This window comes from Aulonocara sp. 'chitande type north' Nkhata Bay, linkage group LG20, assembly GCF_057382095.1.
Source record: "Aulonocara sp. 'chitande type north' Nkhata Bay isolate Kocher_YH1m ecotype deep benthic linkage group LG20, A_spYH_male_GT1.1, whole genome shotgun sequence".
Lineage (NCBI taxonomy): Eukaryota > Metazoa > Chordata > Actinopteri > Cichliformes > Cichlidae > Aulonocara > Aulonocara sp. 'chitande type north' Nkhata Bay.
Genome location: NC_141363.1, coordinates 20,683,093 through 20,698,503, shown reverse-complemented (window position 1 = coordinate 20,698,503; position 15,411 = coordinate 20,683,093). Strand labels below are relative to the sequence as shown.

General features: G+C 46.4%; 1 protein-coding gene across 1 annotated transcript; it reads left to right on the top strand.

Annotated features, from left to right (window-relative positions):
• The first annotated feature begins 3,398 nt into the window (after positions 1–3,398).
• LOC147305519 (L-selectin-like) lies at positions 3,399–13,897 on the top strand. Its single transcript, XM_086276949.1, has 5 exons — positions 3,399–3,567; positions 11,961–12,174; positions 12,657–12,995; positions 13,233–13,350; positions 13,777–13,897. Exons 2-5 carry the CDS (start codon positions 12,003–12,005, stop codon positions 13,895–13,897), a joined length of 750 nt encoding a protein of 249 aa, XP_086133075.1. The 5' UTR covers positions 3,399–3,567; positions 11,961–12,002.
• Positions 13,898–15,411: the final 1,514 nt, after the last annotated feature.

The window sequence follows — 15,411 nt, the reverse complement described above, 5'->3', positions numbered from 1 at the left end:
AGTCCATCAAGGATTTCCTGTATTCGTGGAATAGGGTGTCTGTCTGGAATTGTCTTTTTATATAGGCCCCTATACACACAGTCTCAGGCCTCCATCCCGCCTCCTCACACACACTATTGGAGAGGCATATGGTGAGGTTGATTTGCGGATAAAGTCTTTTTTTAACAAGTCCTGAATGTGACTTTTTACTTCATCATAGAGAGCACGTGGGACCGCATTATAGGATTTGGCTACAGGAATCTGATCAGTGAGTTTGATATCCATCAGCAGCCTAGTAGGCGTGAGAAGCCATTTTTGTTGATTAAGTTTTCTCCTGTTTTTCATGTAGAAAGTTAGGTAAGAGAATTGTCTTTTGTTTGGTTTTCATTTTGTGTAGGAAAGCGTAGGGACCATTAGGGAGTTTTGTTTGTTATTTTTGGCACTGCTCACTGCTGAAGCAAATAAATGGCTACTTAGCATTTTAAAAGATATTGTTGTTTGTGTTCTTGCTTGGGTGGTGTTTGAGTGGGCCAACTTCTTGTTGCGTTCAATACTCGCCTAGACTAAGAACGTAACACACTCATTATTGAAACTTGGGCTCCCGTGTCACAGAGTGCCTGTGTTTTGCAGTTGTTCATTCTACACCATACTAGACACTTTTTGCCCATGAGCTGTGCTACTTTTCTTTTTTTGGTACTCAGATTGAACACGTTTGGGGGTTGGTTCCTAATTTTAGGATTTCCTAAGTCAGTTGGTGATGCATGGGATAAGCTTTGGGCCTTGGGAATGTTGTCACATTGGGACATTGGTGCTGAAGCTGTGGCTTGTCCCGCAGTCACAGCCCCGCCCAGTTTCCCTGCTTCTGAGCTCCCCTTACTTTAAATCCTTTTGCCCAGTGAGAGTCACTGCCACATTTGAAACAATGGTCACAGTCCCTGTTTTCTTGTTGACATGCAGAGCATCGCCTTTTGACAGAAACATCAGGCAGAAGGAACACAAGAAGCTCGAGAAATACCAAGGGCTCAGAGAAGAGCTCGAGAAGATGTGGAGGGTGAAGGTGACGGTGGTCCCTGTGGTAATCGGAGCACTAGGTGCAGTAACTCCCAAACTAGGCGAGAGGCTCCAGCAGATCCCGGGAACAACATCGGAGATCTCTGTCCAGAAGAGTGCAGTCCTGGGAACAGCTAAGATACTGCAGGACCCTCAAGCTCCCAGGCCTCTGGTAGAGGACCCGAGCTTGAAGGATAAACCGCCCGCAGGGGCGTGCTGGGTGTTTTTTATATATAATTCCCCACTGAACAGTGCTGTTCTCATATTGTTCCCCTGCCACTGAGAGTTCAGTGGAGAACAGATGGTTTATTCTCCTGCCTTCTATCTGTCTGGTGTACCTCCTCAAGCGGCTGGCCAAGGCTGTGAGTCGTTGCTTGGCAGTTTCCAAGGCCTCAGGTATGGACAGCTTCCTGTACTTCTTAGGCACCTTCCTCATCACGCCTTTCTGCAACTCCGATAGTTGGCTAACCTCCCTCCGTGCTACCTTGATCTTAGCCTTTAGCCTCCTTCTCCAGGGAGGAGATGCCCCTTGTGGCTGTTCAACTTGTAGCCAAGCATCTCACTGATCACTGCTGCCGTATCAGCTTGTTAGTGTCGGTAATCGTGGCTGTAGGTATCATCCGTAGTGCTGCATTAACATCATCTAGCAGACCTTCTGAGGGTACTTCACGTAATCTTGGTAATCGGCTACGGGGGGTCCAGGTTTCAAGCTTGGCCATGATCCTATCTTTCAGGTCAGTTCCTCTCGCACTCAACGATCCTTCTCCTATCGCACTTGGGGCTTGGTACCCAATCTCAGGTGGGGGTGATGATATCTCCCCCCTGACCTGGCGTCCTGGCTCCCCCTTGCCGTAGCATTTATGTTGTACCTCGTCAATCTCTAGCTGTGAGAGCAGTCCCTTCTTTCGAATGTTGGAACACTGAGCTACTAGTTGTTTCGCCGTCATTGTGGATGTTGGGTATCGAAGAATCCATAGGTCCCTCATCCAATATTCATGTAGCCCCTTCCGCCAGGGTTACTTGCGTAGTAGCATTCCAACAACGCCCTGTTTTCGTCTCTTGCCCACCGATGCCTTCTTGTTCCAGTAGCCCACTTCTGTGAGCCAATGGAGGCAGCATGATGTTTTGGGCAATGTTACGCTGAGAAACATTGGCTCATCCAATCCATGTGGATTTTATTTAGACACGTACCACCTACCTATGTGCTGCACAAACACTTCTAATCCATGGAGGTCAAAAATGACAGGACTTCAAGAATCTGTTGCTAACACTTTGGTGCCAGCACACCTTAAGGGGTCTAGTCAAGTCCAAATCTCAACAGATCAGCTGTTTTATGTCTCGATGTTCATCTGCCAGTGGTCATAATGTGAAACCTGATTGGTGATTAAAAAATTATGCAGTTTCTTTAAAATAACACTGTCATGTTTGATTGATACTTTTCAAGTATGTACCTCTTTATCTGTCACAGGATGTTGCTGACACTGACAGAGTAACAGTCAAATTAGAGTAAAATTTGCTGACAGTCCTGTGAATGAGATAGCAGCCAGGCAGCTCCAGACCTACTGGTTTGCATTCATGTTGTGTGAGTCCTGATCAGCTACACAGTTTCATTCTGTCAGTAGCACAAAGAGACACCTGTCTCACTGCCATGTGTAACGTGAGGATAGAAAGCAAGGCAACAGTTGCTTCAAATTTCTTTTAAACTTTAGAAACGAGAAATTGTGTTATAAATAGAAAACATGCAGCATGCTCTGTCTCCCAATCAGGAACAGGATATGTATGTATACAGTTGGGTCTCTAAGTAACTGACATATACATCTTGGCCACACCGCTGCTGATTGTGTCCGTTTGTCCCCATTTTTTATTTGAAGAAGTGAGGTGGAGGTGGGAAAGGTTGTTTTGTCACTGATGGCAATTTGCTGCATGTTATACTGGTCTATATTATTTACAACAGTAGTCCCTTGTTTTGACTTGACTCCTGCCTGATGATTTATACCTTCTATGAAAAAAAAGTTTGCATAAATACTTTGCATTAAGGTGTGAACAGTTAAAATCCATTTCATCAACAGTCACAAACTGAAGGTGAGAACCGATGCACAATGATGGACAAAGTTCTTCTGTACATTATAGCTACATCAGGTAAGTTTTCTCTAGAAATTATTAAATTAACCTTTAATAATTTGATCTATGTGCTGTCTTTATGATGTGTATACAGCAGTGAGACTTCAAACATCATTACTGTAAAAAGAAGTGTTTTTGTTTCTTTCCTCAGTGCAGAAGAAATAATGCATTGTTGCTGTGTTGTATATTTACAAAGTTTTATCTCAAATATAATTCATTTCTACATCTGTCACTGCAGGGCTGTGTGCCATCACCTTGAATGCTCAACGTCAGTACCATATCATTGCTTCTAGAAAGAACTGGACTGAAGCACAGCGTTACTGTAGAGAGAAATACACAGACCTGGCTATTATTAGCAGCACAGAGGATGTGAAGACCCTGAATGACGGAGCAGTCGCAAACAATCATCTCAACTTTGTAAGTTCTGTTAGAGTTTTTATACACACACACACACACACGTACGTGTATGTGTGCGTGCGCTGTCAAAATTAACGCGTAAAAGTAAATTAATCCCACATCATGGTCAACGCGATTAAAATTATTAACGCATCTGGAGTGCAGAATTACTCAAAATCCCTGAAATATTTCTGTCAACGCATTTCGTTTGTCCAAGTAGAGTTACCTTCGCACATGCGCAAATGGGCAGCTGATCTTGTAGTGACAGGCAGCTGAACCAATCAACTCAATTTGGAACACATCGGTCCTCTCGATGGGAAATTTGAGTATTAAAAAAATAACAAGACGGAACAGTCGACCGATATAAAGTATTATGCACCTTGTGGAAGAAGGAGTTTCCTTTTCACTGAAGCACTTCCAGCTTTAAATATCACATTGATGAGAAGCATACGATAGTCGGGGATGCTGCTAGCACTTTGGCTAACGCGTCACCCAGCTTGAGACAAACCACTCACGGAACATCGGGGACTCAGTAAGTCTGCCTCGGACATATTGACTGACACAATGCCAAGTGGATTGCAACAAACTGCAGACCTGTTAATACCATTGAGAACACGCGCTTTATATAGCTTTGGTTCCTTGTTTCAAGGACTTGAAGTGCCTCCCCAAGAGTGACAGAGAGATTGGATAAATGTTTACAGAGTTTTTTCTTAACATGAATGTTCAAGATGTTCAATAAACATGTTAAGTTCGTATATTTTTCCCTTTTATCTCGAGTCTGTTTGCTCATGCAAAATGAAATGCGATTAATATAGAATAAAAGTGAATAATATTTAATATTATTCACTTTTATTCCTCCTTGAATCGCTACCTTATCGTGGTGGAGGGGTTTGTGTGTCCCAGGGATCCAGGGGCTATGTTGTCTGGGGGCTTTTGCCCCCTGGTAGGGTCTCCCATTGCAAATTGGTCCTGGGTGAGGGACCAGACAAAGAGCGATTCAGAAAACCCTTATGAAAAGAATATCGAGGGAACAGTTTACCCTGCCCGGGATAGGGTTACCGGGGCCCCGCCCTGGAGCCAGGCCCAGGGAGGGTGCCCGAGGGTGAGCGTCTGGTGGCCGGGCCTTAGTCCATGGGGCCCGGCTGGGCACAGCCCGAAGAGGAGATATGGGCCCATCCTCCCGCAGGCCCACCACCCGCAGGAGGCACCATAGGGGTCGGGTGCATTGTGTACCGGGTGGCGGCCAGGAGCGGAGGCCCTGGCGGACTGACCCCTGGCTGCCAAGACTGGCAATAGGGACATGGAATGTCACCTCTCTGGTGGGGAAGGAGCCTGAGTTAGTGCGTGAGGTTGAGGGTTACCGGCTAGATATAGTCGGGCTCTCCTCTACGCATGGCTTGGGCTCTGGAACCAGTCTTCTGGAGAGGGGCTGGACTCTGTCTCAGTCTGGAGTTGCACCTGGTGAGAGGCGGCGGGCTGGGGTGGGTATTCTAATATCCCCTCGGCTTGCTGCCGGTACGTTGGGGTTTTTCCCGGTGGACGAGAGGGTTTGTTCCTGCACCTTAGGTCGGGGAACGGTATCTGACTGTCATCTGCGCTTATGCGCCGAGTGGCAGTTCGGAGTACCCAGCCTTCTTAGAGTCCCTGGGGAGGGGGGGGGGGGGGGGGTGCTGGAAGGTGCTCCACCTGGAGACTCTGTTGTCCTGCTGGGAGACTTCAATGCTCACGTGGGTAACGACAGCGAGACCTGGAGGGGCGTGATTGGGAGGAACGGCCTCCCTGATCTGAACCTGAGCAGTGCTTTGTTGTTGGACTTCTGTGCTAATCACAGTTTGGCCATAACGAACACCCTGTTCGAACATAAGAGTGTCCATAAGTGCACGTGGCACCAGGACGCTCTAGGCCGTAGGTCGATGATCGATTTTGTAATCGTATTACCAGACCTGCGACCATATGTTCTGGACACTCGGGTAAAGAGAGGGGCGGAGCTGTCAACTGATCACCACCTGGTGGTGAGTTGGATCAGGTGGCGGGGGAGGACGCTGGACAGACCCGGTGTACCTGAACCCGTAGTGAGGGTGTGCTGGGAACATCTAGCAGAGGCCCCAGTCCAATGGCCCATTGCTACGGGCCATTCGATTCCTATACAACCGTTGCAAGAGCTTGGTTCGCATTGCCGGCAATAAGTTGGACTCATTCCCGGTGGGTGATGGGCTCCGCCAGGGCTGCCCTTTGTCTCCGGTTCTGTTCATAATTTATATGGACAGGATTTCTAGGCGCAGCCAAGTGGCGGAGGGCTTTCGCTTTGGTGGCCTCAGAATCTCATCTCTGATTTTTGCAGATGATGTGGTTCTGTTGGCTTCATCGGGTGAGGGCCTCCAGCTCGCACTGGAGCGGTTCGCAGCCGAGTGTGAAGCAGCGGGAATGAGGATCAGCACCTCCAAATCTGAGGCCATGGTTCTCAGCCGGAAAAGGGTGGAGTGCCCACTCCGGGTCGGGGATGAGTTCCTGCCCCAAATGGAGGAGTTCAAGTGATAGGTTTGTAGCATAAACCTATTCGCTGGAACGTTGAAGACAATATAATTACACCGCAAAGCAAGACACAAATAGGCAAGCTTCTTCATGTTACTCGTATACGGGAGAGAACCGGACAAAGCGCCGTCCCTTCGCTTGACCCCAGTTGCTCTCGTCCGTTCTCCCGTACCACTGTCCTTTTATTGAGGTTACATGAATATGCATAGGTTCATTAACATATGACGTCTACATTCACACAAAGAGTACCTTGCCTGTGTATGTGGGTGTGTGTGTGTGTATGTGTGTGTGTGTAGGTGTGTGTGTATGTAGGTGTGTGTGTGTAGGTGTGTGTGTATGTAGGTGTGTGTGTGTGTGTGTGAGGTCAAGATGTGACCCTGTGAAGCCTCCCCAAGGCTGGCGCCTAGAAGTCTAGCAGATTTATCTAAACAAAAGGCTCTTATACTTAAACAGATATACGTGTGTTTGCTATACCATAAATCAGCAAAGGAAGATACGATCTCTCCTCTGTAGGGGAGTGAACTCACCCCCCCTTCATGCTACACAGAGTTGTTACAGACCTCTTAGGATGAAACATTCTTTCAATCTACAAATGATTATATACTTCTAAGCATATATGAGTAAATGTTTCTAAGCATAAATGACAATCAACAATACAAAACCTATCATCAAGTATCTCGGGGTCTTGTTCGCGAGTGATGGGAGAAGGGAGCCGGAGATCGACAGACGGATTGGGGCTGCAGCTGCAGTAATGCGGACGCTGCACCGGTCCGTCGTGGTGAAGAGGGAGCTGAGTGTAAAAGCGAAGTTCTCAATTTACCGGTCGATCTTTGTCCCTATCCTCACCTATGGCCACGAGCTGTGGGTAGTGACCGAAAGAACGAGATCGCGGATACAAGCGGCAGAAATGGGCTTCCTCCGAAGGGTGGCTGGTCTCTCCCTTAGAGATAGGGTGAGAAGTTCGGCCATCCGGGAGGGGCTCAGAGTAGAGCCGCTGATGCTCCACATTGAAAGGAGCCAGCTGAGGTGGTTCGGGCATCTGACAAGGATGCCCCCTGGGCGCCTCCTGGGTGAGGTGTTCCAGGCATGTCCCACCGGGGGGAGGCCCCGGGGCAGACCCAGGACACGCTGGAGAGATTATATCTCTCGGCTGGCCTGGGAACGCCTTGGTGTTCCCCTGTATAAGCTGGAGGAGGTGGCTGGGGAGAGGGAGGTCTGGGCCTCTTTGCTTAGGCTGCTGCGACCCGGCCTTGGATAAAGCGGATGAAGATGGATGGATGGATGGATGGATGGATGGATGGATGGATGGATGGATGGATAATATTTTATAGTTATTAATACAAATTAATCCAAAGTAACCCTGTGATAAATCTGATTAAACATTTTAATTGTTTGGCAGCACTAATATATATATTATATATTAGTGTATACTTACCTATTATTATATAGTTTTTTTTTTTGTATTTCACAGGAGAGAACCTGTGCTAAAAGATTGAAGAAAGCTATTCAAATTTTCTTTGAATTTAAGCATTTAACATTCTTTGAGTTTAAAGTTGAAAAAATGTAATTGCAACCAGCCTCTTGATCAAGTAATTGCGATTAATCGTGATTAATTACAGAAAATTGTGAGAATAATTAGTTAATTTTTTTAATCTATTGACAGCACTAATATGTATCCCTCAAGCTCGGGTCCTCTACCAGAGGCCTGGGAGCTTGAGGGTCCTGCGCAGTATCTTAGCTGTTCCCAGGACTGCGCTCTTCTGGACAGAGATCTCCGATGTTATTCCCGGGATCTGCTGGAGCCACTCGCCTAGTTTGGGAGTCACTGCAACGAGTGCTCCGATTACCACGGGGACCACCGTTACCTTCACCCTCCACATCTTCTCGAGCTCTTCTCTGAGCCCTTGGTATTTCTCGAGTTCCTTCTTCCTGATGTTGCTGTCATTGGGAACCGCTACATTGATCACTACGGCCGTCTTCTTCTGTTTGTCTACCACCACTATATCCGGTTGGTTAGCCACCACCATTTTGTCCGTCTGTATCTGGAAGTCCCACAGGATCTTAGCTCGGTCATTCTCCACCACCCTTGGGGGCATCTCCCACTTGACCTCGGGACTTCCAGGTTTTACTCGGCACAGATGTTCCTGTACACTATGCCGGCCATTTGGTTATGGCGTTCCATGTATGCCCTGCCTGCTAGCATCTTGCACCCTGCTGTTATGTGCTGGATTGTCTCTGGGGCATCTTTACACAGCCTGCACCTGGGGTCTTGCCTGGTGTGATAGACCCCAGCATCTATGGATCAGAGCTTGTTCCTGTACTGCTATGATTAGTGCCTCTGTGCTGTCTTTCAGTCCAGCTTTGTCCAGCCACTGGTAGGATTTCTGGATATCAGCCACCTCTGCTATCTGCCGGTGGTACATACCGTGCAAGGGCCTGTCCTTCCATGATGGTTCCTCGCCTTCCTCCACTTTCTTGGGTTTCTGCTGCCTGAGGTATTCACTGAGCACGCTGTCAGTTGGGGCCTTATTCGTGATGTATTCGTGGATGTTCGTTGTCTCTTCCTGGACTGTGGTGCTGACACTCACCACCCCCCGGCCTCCTTCTTTCCGCTTAGCGTACAGCCTCAGGGTGCTGGACTTGGAGTGAAACCCTCCATGCATGGTCAGGACCTTTCTTGTCTTGATGTCAGTGGCTTCTATCTCCTCCTTTGGCCAGCTTATTATCCCAGCCGGGTACCTGATCACGGGCAGGGCGTAGGTGTTGATAGCCCGGATCTTGTTCTTACCGTGTAGCTGACTCCTCAGGACTTGCCTGACCCTCTGCAGGTACTTGGTGGTTGCAGCTTTCCTAGCGACCTCTTCATGGTTCCCATTCGCCTGCGGGATCCCCAGGTACTTGTAACTGTCCTCTATGTCTGCAATGTTGCCGTCTGGTAGTTCGATCTCCTCAGTTCTGGCTACCTTCCCTCTCTTTGTTACCATCCGACTACACTTCTCCAGTCCGAATGACATTCCGATGTCATTGCTGTATATCCTGGTGCATCAAGATTTAATCGATGCCTCGTTCAATCTTGGCATACAGCTTGATGTCATCCATGTACAGGAGGTGGCTGACAACTGCTCCACTCCGTAGTCGGTATCCGTAGCCAGTCTTGTTAATGATCTCACTGAGGGGGTTCAGGCCTATGCAGAACAGCAGTGGGGACAGAGCATCTCCTTGGTAGATCCCGCACTTGATGGTGACTTGTGCTATGGCTTGAAGTTGGCCTCTAGTGTTCCCGCCACATCTCCATTGAGTTCCTGATGAATACTCTTAGCATCCTGTTGATCTTATATAGTTCTAGGCATTCCTGGATCCATGTGTGGGGCACTGAGTCATAGGCCTTCTTGTAATCAATCCAGGCAGTGCACAGGTTGGTCAGTCTGGTCTTGCAGTCTCGGCTGATTGTTCGGTCTACCAGTAGCTGGTGTTGTGTGCCCCTTTCTGTGCCCCACTAATGTATTGAGCCATGTGCCTGTTCATCTTAGCCGCTGTGATGCCTGACAGGAGCTTTCACGTGGTGCTGAGGCAGGTTATTGGTCGGTAGTTGGAGGGGACCGGTCCCTTCTTGGGGTCCTTGGGGATCAGGACCGTCCGACCTTCGGTTAGCCATTCCGTGTGTCTCTCGTCAACTAGCAGCTAGTTCATTTGTGCTGCCAGACGCTCATGGAGTGCAGTCAGCTTCTCAGGCAGTAGGCGTGAACCATGTCGGGGCCTGGTGCTGTCCAACTCTTCATACTGGAAACCCTTTCTTGGATATCTGCCACTGTGATGGTTACTGGAAGCTGTTCAGGGAGGTCGCTGTGGTCTGCCCTCAGATCCACTAGCCACTGAGCATTGCCGTTATGGGTTGCGTCCTTCTCCCATATGCTCTTCCAGTATTGTTCCATCTCCAGCCTTGGTGATGCTGTTCTCATATTGTTCCCCTGCCACTGAGAGTACACCTTGGTTCGTTGCATGAAGAACAGATTTATGTTGTAACTCATCAATCTCTAGCTGTGAGAGCAGCACCTTGTTTTAAATGTTGGAACACTGAGCTACTAGTTGTTTCACCGTCATTGTGGATGTTGGGTATTGAAGAATCCATAGGTCCCTCATCCTATTCATGTAGCCCCTTCCACCAGGGTTACTTACGTAGTAACATTGCAACAACGCCCTGTTTTTGTCTCTTACCCAATGATGCCTTCTTGTTCCAGTAGCCCACTTCTCGTCAGAGTGCCCTGGTTCCTCAACACCTGATGCAGACCTGGTTGATCAGGGCGATGTCCAGCCAGGCATGCCTTCATATTTATCTGTCTCGCTCATGTCTGCGGTAGGCTCGCTTTACATGGGGGGCCTAGCCTTAGGACCCCTGCTGGATACAGACACCCCAGGCGGGAATCGAACTTGCCATCCTCCACTCCAAAGGCGTATAAAAAACACCCAGCACGCCCCTGCGGGCGGTTTATCCTTCAAGCTCGGGTCCTCTACCAGAGGCCTGGGAGCTTGAGGGTCCTGTAGTATCTTAGCTGTTCCTAGGACTGCGCTCTTCTGGACAGAGATCTCCGATGTTATTCCCGGGATCTGCTGGAGCCACTCGCCTAGCTTGGGAGTCACCGCACCTAGTGCTCCGATTACCACTGGGACCACCGTTACCTTCACCCTCCACATCCTCTCGAGCTCTTCTCTGAGCCCTTGGTATTTCTCCAGCTTCTCGTGTTCCTTCTTCCTGATATTGCTGTCATTCGGAACCGCTACGTCGATCACTACGGCCGTCTTCTTCTGTTTGTCTACCACCACTATGTCCGGTTGGTTAGCCACCACCATTTTGTCCGTCTGTATCTGGAAGTCCCACAGGATCTTAGCTCGGTCATTCTCCACCACCCTTGGGGGCATCTCCCATTTTGACCTCGGGACTTCCAGGTTATACTCGGCACAGATGTTCCTGTACACTATGCCGGCCACTTGGTTATGGCGTTCCATGTATGCCTTGCCTGCTAGCATCTTGCACCCTGCTGTTATGTGCTGGATTGTCTCTGGGGCATCTTTACACAGCCTGCACCTGGGGTCTTGCCTGGTGTGATAGACCCCAGCCTCTATGGATCTTGTGCTCAGAGCTTGTTCTTGTGCTGCCATGATTAGTGCCTCTGTGCTGTCTTTCAGTCCAGCTTTGTCCAGCCACTGGTAGGATTTCTGGATATCAGCCACCTCCTCTATCTGCCGGTGGTACATACCGTGCAGGGGCCTGTCCTTCCATGATGGTTCCTCGTCTCCCTCCTCTTTCTTGGGTTTCTGCTGCCTGAGGTATTCACTGAGCACTCGGTCAGTTGGGGACATCTTCCCAATGTATTCTTGGATGTTCCTTGTCTCATCCTGGACTGTGGTGCTGACACTCACCAGTCCCCGGCCCCCTTCCTTCCTCTTAGCGTACAGCCTCAGGGTGCTGGACTTGGGGTGAAACCCTCCATGCATGTGTATATATATATATATATATATACACATATATATACACATATATATATATATATAACTTTAATATACTGTGTGTGTGTGTGTGTGTGTGTGTGTGTGTGTGTGTGTGTGTGTGTGTGTGTGTGGGGACCAGAAATATGAAGTTTAATATGCATGTGGGGCATTTTTGAGACTTAAAATATGGTTTTATTGTCAGGGCTACAATTAGGCTATGGTTAGGTTTAGGGTAAGCGTTAGGCATTCACTTTTGATGGTTAGGGTAAGTGGCTAGGAAAACTATTATGTCAATTTGATGTCCCCACAAAATATGAATATGCAACATGAGGGGGGATCGAGACAGATGTTAGCTATGGACGCTAACGAAGTCATTTTAAAATTTGTCTTTGCAGTATGGCTGGATTGGGTTATACAATAAGATTTGGAGCTGGTCGATGTCAGGCACAGATGTCTACAAAAACAGTGAAGCTGAGTTCAGAAATTGGGCACCTGGTGACCCAAACAACCAGAACGGTAATGAAGAATGTGGACAGATGATCGGTACCGGAGAATGGAATGATGTACCTTGTTATCTAAATGTTATGGCAGTCTGCTCCAGTGTCAGAGGTGAGGATTTAAACAGTTTAAAGACCACAACACAAACCAGTTTCAGCTCTTCATCTATGAGTTATGCCTGTTGCTGCACAATTTTATCTCTTTTCATACAGCTCATATTGATAACTAAAGATCAGAGAGTTGAAATGTAAGCAATAAAACGTGACTTGTGGATTTAAGAAATTAAGTGCAGCCTGTCTAGGACTGAGGACTGACACAAGTGGATGCAAAATATTATGATGGCTCAAAGGAGCTTGCAAAGAAAAGCGTCTGGACCTCCTTAAGTTGCTTGAAGACGTTTCCCCTCTCATCCGAGAAGCTTCTTCAGTTCTAAGGTCAAATGGTGGAGAGTCCCAGATTTAGAGGGAGACCTTAACCACTTAATATGATTTATTTAGACTGTAATGCTTTTTGTTTTGTTTGTTTTTTACATATTAATGTATTGCAAAAATATTTTATGATATTATATGGCACTTCACTTTGATCTGTTTCAGGGGCTAATGTGACTTTTATCTTAATCAACAATCCCATGACATGGACGGAGGCCCGGAGCTTCTGCAGAGCTCATTACACAGACCTGGCCAGTGTGAGGAACATGTCAGAGAACCAGAAGATAAAGGAGCTGATACCTGCAGGACAAAAGGTCTGGATCGGCCTTTTCAGAGGCTGGATGTGGACTGATGGAAGTAAAACCTCATTTACATACTGGAATGTGAACCAGCCTAGCAGTGTCGTGTCGTATAATTGTGCAGCACTATACTTTGGAGCTGCTGGAAAATGGGAATCCTATACATGTGACTTTCAGAGAGGATTTATTTGCTACAATGGCTCAGGTACCCTCCAGGTTTACTTTGATTGCAGTTGCTGATATAACAAAACCCGCTGCACTAACAAAAAGTGACTTATTCTTAAGAAAGTGAGAAGATGGGTTTGTTTGTGTTGTTGTGAGGTTCATGCTAAGTTACACTAAGCTTTCTCTGCAACTAACAGCCAACTTCAAAAGGTCTCACAATAATATCCGAACAATTATCGTCCATGTCACTGATAAATCTGCTTTTTGTTTGTTGAAGAGGAAAAGCAGAAGGAAGTTGTGCCACTTGTTTCAAAACATGTGGTGAAAGTGAGGCTGGAGAAAAGCCCGTCTCTTGGTCTGAAGGACTCTGCGGTGCAGGATGAGATGCTGCAGCAGGTAATCATATCTGTAACAGATGTTTTATGGATTGATTAGTTGTCTGTATTTAATGTGGGGGACATTTTCACAAATCATACTGAAAACAGAGGTAGAGTCCTAAGTTTCCAGTATCAGCAAACTTGAAGGCGTACACATGTTTCATTCTTCCTACTTTGATGTTTTCATGGGCTCTGAAAATGGGATGTGGGGAAAAAAAGAGATGCTTGAGAGAAGAAGTATGATATTTCAATTTTTTCTGCAATTTATTTTAAGCATGTTCTAACCATGAAGAGTGATGCATAGGACCAGGGCTGTGCAGAGATGTTTGAAGGGGCAGGTGCTTAAAGTTAAAAATGGGCACATAGAACCAGGCTGAACAACAACACACATTCATCTAGAATCTAGTATGGAATCGCATCATGTTATATCACTGTCATCGGGCGGGGACAATGCAGAGCAAACAGACTATGTCTGCCTGTTGGCTACAACGTTGCTGCTGCTGCTGCTGCTGCTGCTGATAGAGCTGGAGGGCAGGACTGTGCTGATCTGAGACTGCAGACATGAAAAAGTCCATTGGAGAGACGGTAGCTGATTAAACCATAAGACAACAAAACTGTAAGACATAAACTCGGCTCTGCCTGTGAATCACTCTTTGCCTCTCTTCCTCCTTCATCTCCTCATCTCATCTATCACTCTCCACCTAAGAACAAGGCACAGTCTGCTATTGCATTAATCTGTTATTTAATTATTCATACTTAACGACTCTTGCACCTAATCCATAATAAAGTAATGATAGAAAAATGTTATAGAACCAAAACACTGCAACTGTGTTGATCATTGTTTTTATAATAAAATATCTCCACAATGCAACAGCTGGTACAGGTCTTATTGTTACCTGTGCACTTTGTAATCCAGCTGCTGAGGGATCCGCAGCCTTTAGCCACCCTCACAGCTCCTCCTCATGTCTTTACAGGGCATGTCTGGACAATGTTATATCATGAATAATAATTTTGAAAATCTATACACACACACACACACACACACACACACACACACACACACACACACACACACATACAGTGATATTTTATACCTTCTGCAGAATACTGGATATACTTTCCATACTGATCCACAATCCTTCCCTTCTTATTTATTCCTAGCGCTTTAATAATAAAGTGATGAGAATTTTAAAAAGCAATAAATATACAATAATGTATTTATGATGAATCAGTTTGTTTGACTATCCACTCTGTGCAGGCAGAAATCTTATTAAATGCTTAAAGTGCAGAGATACAATAATGTTGCTGCTGTAAAAATCAGCGTTTTGTCATTTTGTAAATGTAAATCTAATATAATGTATTTTCTTTAAAACACAATGTTTGCATTTTTTAATATCACTATTATAATAATACATAATTATGTGTATTTGCATATTAGATCGTTTATAGTGAAATATAAGCCCTCCAGAAAGGCAGGGAAAGCCCTGTAACTTACTTTAAAATTAAATACGTTCCCTACAAAATGCAGTGAATGAACTAAGGTGAAATCTAAATCACATCACAGTTTTTGAAGGATCTTGGCTGGTAGGTCGTTCCATCTTGGAGAACTAACTGAAGGAAATTGCCTTCCCGGGTTTCCTCCGTGGCGTGAGCGATAAGCAGAGTTTGTCCTTTCCTTCTAAGATTCCTAATTATTTAAAGTAACACTCAGGTATGCCATTCAGCGTGTTAGTACGAGCTCGGGAGCAGCTTGGGAGAACAAGGAAACACAGACTGACCAAATAAGGAAACGTCTTCCTGCCTTGTGAGCCAAGAAGTATCCTGTGTGTAGTTTATCAGTTCAGCTACAATTTATGATCATCCCAGCAAAATACACTCCTAGACATAGAATACAGAGTTCTTTCATCAGTGAATTCTGAAACAAACCACCTAGCCTTTAACGAGCCTTTTCCAGGAGATAAAGAAAAAAGGGAGGATGGGAGTAAGGAAGTGGTCTCATCTCTGTGGTGTTTTCGACCTTGAGGTACCAGCCTGTAAGTCTTACACATTAATTCTTGGGTCACAGAGAAAGAGAAAAAC